Raw genomic sequence first — 6,115 nt, forward strand, 5'->3', positions numbered from 1 at the left:
CCTACAATTTTTTGTTTCACCAAATTATCCCCATTAGTTTAAAAATTCACCATTTTGGGGAAAAAATCCCCAATCTGGCAACACTGTGCCAAACTGCCATCCGCGCCTCACCTACGCAGGATTCTTGTATTTAAGCTACGCTCCATCTATGAGTAAAAATCTCAATTACGTCTTGGATTAAGAAACATCATTGTTAAAACCCGACTACAATATAGTAGTAAGCTTGATTTAAGAAGTAAGAGTAAGAAATAAAATTAATTTATTTCGCTTACGCTACACCTACTCTAAACTCTTACATCTCTACTCTTACTTCTTAAACCAAACTTACTACGTGTATTGTAGACAGCTTTTAGAGGCTGCGCAGAAAAAAAGGAACAGAGAACAGAGAATAAGAATTTCAACCTATCAGAAATCATGTATTGTGGAATATACAATTTCTGATAGGTTGAAATTCTTATTCTCTGTTCTCTGTTTTTTTTATTCTGTGCAGTCTCTTAAGCCCTGTGTCCACGATGCTGTGAGCGATAGCATTTTGCGGTTACAGGTTTTGAGCCGTCATATCTTCTCTTAGGTTTCTCTCTGCTAGAACTCTGTCCGAGTTCTTGGATCTAGGAATGTCTAGCCAATCAACATATGGAAAAACGGACATTTTCATGACATTTTCGTAACATTTTTTACAAGTTCACAACAAAAACTCGGTCACAAGTTACATATTTCTCAATCCTAGAATTCGGACCGAGTTTTAGCACCGTGAACACAGGGCTTAAGGGACTGCACAGAATAAAAGAAATAGAAAACAGGGCGATCATGAAACTTTTCCCCTAGCGTGAATTATGAAAAGTGAAAATTTTTCACTTTTTGTTGTGAACTTGTAAAAAATGAAAATGTTACGAAAATGTCATCCTAGACGATTGATATAATTATGTATTAATATATTAATTATATAAAAATTAACATAATTTCAAGAATTGTAAGTACACAATAGTTAATCTTTCAGAATTGAAATATGAAAATAAAATATGAAAAATAAATGATTGAAAAGCAATATAAAAATAATATTATTACACAAAATTATTTTATAAAAATAATACTAAAAGATTTTAACAAAAAAATTTTAATCACTTTATAAATATATAAACGAATCGATTAATTTAATGTTATATATTTATGTTATTAAGTAATCAGATTTTAGACAAATGAATGTTTATATGTTATTAACTAACTTAGGTTAAGTCAAAATAAATTAATTAACAATTTATATTGTTTTATCGACAAATAAAATAGAAAAAATTATTTCTATAAAGTTGTTATAAAATCATATATTTTGTACACAAAATTTCACATTAGTATAACAATAAAAACTTACTTTATATTTCTTAAATAAGGTTTATTGAAACATATAATAGCTTATATTTCATCGAGCACATGAGGAAGCAAAAATAACTAGACACGTATGTTACTACTATCTTAATCATACTAGTATAATACGCGTGCGTAATATTTTTCACTTTTAACCAAGTCGTTCGATGGTGAAAAATTTACGTGAAAAAGTACACATTTACTCATGAAAAGAGGACATATAATCATTCACTACAAATTCACGTGAAACTTTTCACATTACGAGAATTTACGATAGAGAAATAACATTTATGTTATAGACAATTAAACCAATGTTAAGCAGTACATCTTTTCGAATTAAACTGCATGTTAATTAGTACATTATGAAACATGTACCATGCAGAATGTGATAAATCTTTTTCATGTAAACATTTTCACGTGAAATTTGTCGTGTGAAAAGTGAAAAATGAAAAAGTTTTATGATCGATATCCAGAGAGAATAAGAATTTCAACCTATCGGAAACTGTGTATTCCACAATACATGATTTCTGATAGGTTAAGATTCTTATTCTTTGTTTTCTGTTCCTTTTATTCTGCGCAACCCCTAACAGTGATGTTCCTTCCAAGACACTGAGATTCTTACTCATAGATGGAGCGTAGCTTAAAGGCAAGAAAAATCCTGCGTATGTGAGGCGCGAATGGCAGTCTCGGTCTCGAGAGATCGCTCGACCGAAAAGGACGTGTTCTCTTCAGTCTGACACAGAGCTTTATAACCGATTAGGTTTCGCCCTGATTAAAAGACAAGTTTGATTAAAGTATATGTAATAAAGCTTAAAAGTTAGTTGATGATTTATTACTAGCCAATATGGCTTCACTCACGGAGCCGAGGGCTAATTAAAGAACAAGTTCCCTTATAAGAATTCGGAGAAACTTCAAGGTGCAATTCCTCCAAGAAATCAGAGAAATTAAACAATGTTTTTTGAAGTGTAGAATTATTTGTATAAGAAATAAAAATACTAAGAAATTAGCAGGGTTGGGTAAGTTAATTTTTTTTTAAACTAAGTTAAGTTAAAGTTAACAGCCTTGAAAATTTATCTTAATTAAAATACAAGTTAATCCATAATGAAATTAATTGAATTAAAAGTTAAGTTAATAAAAAAAGTAATTGAAAAGTTAAAAGTTAAATTTGATCCGAACGAACAACCAAAAAAAAGAAAAAAAAATTTGACCATTATACATAATTTTTCGTATTTTTCCTTTCTCACAGTATATTTATTAAAGAATCTGGTTATTTTTGTTCACAAGTAACGATTATACAATATAAAATTACTAAATTATATACTCATTATCCTCTCGCATTGTGTCTGAGAATTAACTTTAAAAAGAAATCAAATTAAAAGTTAATAGTTACCGATAAAATGTAACTAAATTAAGTTAAAAAGTTAAGAATCTAATGCGGGGTCTACAATAGAAGTAGTAGTGGTCGTAGGGTCTTAAGTCGTAAAAAATTGACCAATCACAGTCGAATATGAGAAGAATAATCAACTGTGATTGGTCAATTTTCTACGACTTAAGACCCTACGACCGCTACGACTTCTATTGTAGACCCCGCATAAAATGTAACTAAGTTAAGTTAAAATTAATTAACTTTTAACTTTTTAACTTAACTTTTATCTTTTTAATTTAACCCAACCCTGGAAATTAGACATTCGTACCTAGCCGCTTGGAAATTTCGCTGTTGTGCATTTTCGGATTCTCTTGTGCAATCTTCCGTCGCTGTAATCGTGACCAGACCATGAAGGCGTTCATTGGCCGTTTGATGTGCTCTACCGGCACCTTCTTGCCTGCTGAGCCGAGCGGACTACTCCCTCCCATGAGGCCGACCCCCATGTGACCGACACCGGTACTACCCGGTGGCGACGTACCCGTCATCCCTTGCATACTACGCAGGGTTTCTGTGAAGGAGCCGTCGCATATGTTGCCGCCGGCTCTGTAATTAAAGACGTCCATTGATTAGGGATCCCTATTAGTCAGATCACTCTGGGATATGTGAGATCTTTGGGAAGATGAAAATATCGGGATGAAAAGTGAGAAATTATTAAAATTATCATTAATTTTCCTTTTTTCTCTCTTTTTCTGCTTCTTTATTTTTCTCTTTTGTATTTCTTTTTAATATTTCCGAATATGTGTGGTCTTTTTGATAAAGTAAATCGAGGTGAATCAAATCAATATAATTTTCAATTCAATTTTGAGACAATTGTCGTTAGTTTTTTGTCTCAAACGAGTTGTTTTATCATGCCACTTACTTCCGTATGTTTTCTCTGTGTCGGAAACAATAAATAATAGATCTATATTGCGTGTGTACAGATTCAGTGTCAGTCGTTGATACAAGCACAGTGATCGTGAGTTTACGAAAAAAATGTACTAATATAAATTCACAATCTTAATTTTATGATTTTGTAAAATATGTTAAAACTTATACAAATTATAATGATTTTTATAGGATATCTAGTTTGCTAAATCTAGTCTAAAACATAATGGCGAATTGGATCGTCCTCAATTTTGGAGCGAATCGGGTAATTCTATTTCCTTGACTGTTTTTGTTATGCAATAAGAAATACCATGTTTGTGTATTATTTGATTACATGAAACCCAAGTTGTGTGTGTTATAAAGATTAAGATTTTATAATAAAACTTAATGATCATATTTGTTTTCATTACTTTTTACTAATGAAGAAAAATTGATCCGATTTGTTACGGTTTATTTAATATTCGTAATTTTTTTGCTTATTCGCACGTTTTTAATACAATTAAACATTAAACAAACTTAACGTCTTTGAATACACTTAAATATTTAAACATACTTTTTTAAACATATCAATTTTTGAAGATTGAAGTTATTTGAAATAATTTAAGCATATAACTCTTGTAATTATTAGTACATGTAACAATTTCATTATAGGGATCGTCATCTCTAATAGTAATATAAAACACAGACATAAATTTTTAATAGTGCAAATTTTTTAAAAATCCATATATATATAAAATGGCGATAATATTTGATGATGTTTATGTCGATGAATGCGAACTTTTTCGAAATAACATAAATTATTGTTATTGCAATATTATGATGCAATATAATAAATTATATATATTGCAAATAATGTAAATTGTTGCAACAAAAATTATATACCAAAAATTATCGTTAATATTACTATTACTAATGTTACTATTACTACTATTACTATTGACATTCTTTATAAATATTTTAATAGTAATAACTTTATTAACGATTAATTATTTGTATAATTTCCATAGTCAGATAAAAATATATTTTATGTTTCTTTGAAGCTATTTTCATTATGTTAATAGAATCTATGATAAAATGTAATTAACATTACTAAATTCACAAAAAATAATATAAATAAGTTAATGGATAAAGAATATTTATGTTAAAACTTACTTAATCTTTATTTAACCAACCGATAATGTAGGACTTTACCGAATCTCAAGACAGGTAACGCCACGAGGTTCGGTATCGCCTCTTAAAAGAACTTGGTCAAGGACGCAGTGTCCAGCTGTTTGTAAGGATGAATACATGGTGTAATAAGACAAAGTGAAACGTTGCGCATAATGGCGATAGCATATACTGGAAACAACCAATCAAATTTGGGTTCAAATTCATACTCTTATTGCGCATTCGCGGGAATGTTACACTTTGTATTTTTACACCATGGATGAATAGAAATGCCTGTACCTTCAGTGACCTATATTGTAGATCACATAAGTATTTTGTGCAAATACAAAATTGGATTTTTTCGTATCATATCTTTGACGCTAAGTTTAATGAGCATATGAAGATTTTATTTTTAAAATAAATTTTTCAGTGTTTTACATCATTTTTTTCACTATTGTTACTAAAATCAACATTTATGGAGATATATCAGATGTGGATATATCATTTATGGATATATATCACATGATTCACAAAATACTCGAAACTGTTTTGCTATGACGGGCGATATAAGTATATCGCAAAACTTTTTTTTCTTCCAGAAAGCATTGACTGTGTTGAGCAGAGAAAATTGATCAATGAGCGCTCAGTGATTCTTTGATACGATTGATTCCTGAGATCTAGCGAGGAACTAAAGGCAAAAACCAATTAATCTTATTAAAGAATCACTGAGTAATCACTGATCAGTTTTCTCTGCTAAATGCAGCTATTGTCAAAGCATCGTGTAGGCGTAAATAAGACGTGAATCCGAACGCTTAAAGGCCTAAGCACAAAAATGGGCGTAACTGAATCGAACATAAGGAACTTGTAGGTTGACCAAAACATTGTGTGTTGACCTACGACTACCATTTACGTTTCACGACTTAGCTACGGCCGTTCTTATGGTGAGGCCCTAAGATTGTCCACGAGTAGGTACTTTTGACGCGGCATTTTGTTCAGTGGAGACATTCTAGCTGAGAGGATCGCGAAAGGTTAAAGAAGAAATTCCACAAAGATTTGATAAATTAGAGAAACGCAAAAAATGTTCATTTTGTCATTTGTCAGATAACAGGAAAATCATGTAGGTGTGGCTTATATGGAATCTGTAGGAAGGAGCATCGTAAACACTATTACGCAGGTTATGTTATATTGTAATATTCTTTTGAAATTTTTATACACATTTTGATAAAAATAAAAGGAATTTAATAATATTAAACCATTATAAATAATTTTACTATTTTTTTGCGAAAGACTTGATTTTTTATTCATAAAAGTCTTTATTTT

General features: G+C 30.5%; 1 protein-coding gene across 1 annotated transcript in view; it reads right to left on the reverse strand.

Moving 5' to 3' along the window:
- Nucleotides 1-3,348, reverse strand: part of LOC108728231 (transcription factor Sox-19b) — a 40,989-nt gene extending 37,641 nt beyond the window's left edge. Inside the window, exon 1 of the mRNA XM_018456694.1 lies at nt 3,054-3,348. Within this exon, the coding sequence (XP_018312196.1) occupies nt 3,054-3,348 (295 nt within the window). The remainder of the gene's footprint in view (nt 1-3,053) is intronic.
- Nucleotides 3,349-6,115: the final 2,767 nt, after the last annotated feature.

Source organism: Mycetomoellerius zeteki, unplaced genomic scaffold, assembly GCF_001594055.1.
Source record: "Mycetomoellerius zeteki isolate Tzet28-1 unplaced genomic scaffold, Tzet1.0 scaffold592, whole genome shotgun sequence".
NCBI lineage: Eukaryota > Metazoa > Arthropoda > Insecta > Hymenoptera > Formicidae > Mycetomoellerius > Mycetomoellerius zeteki.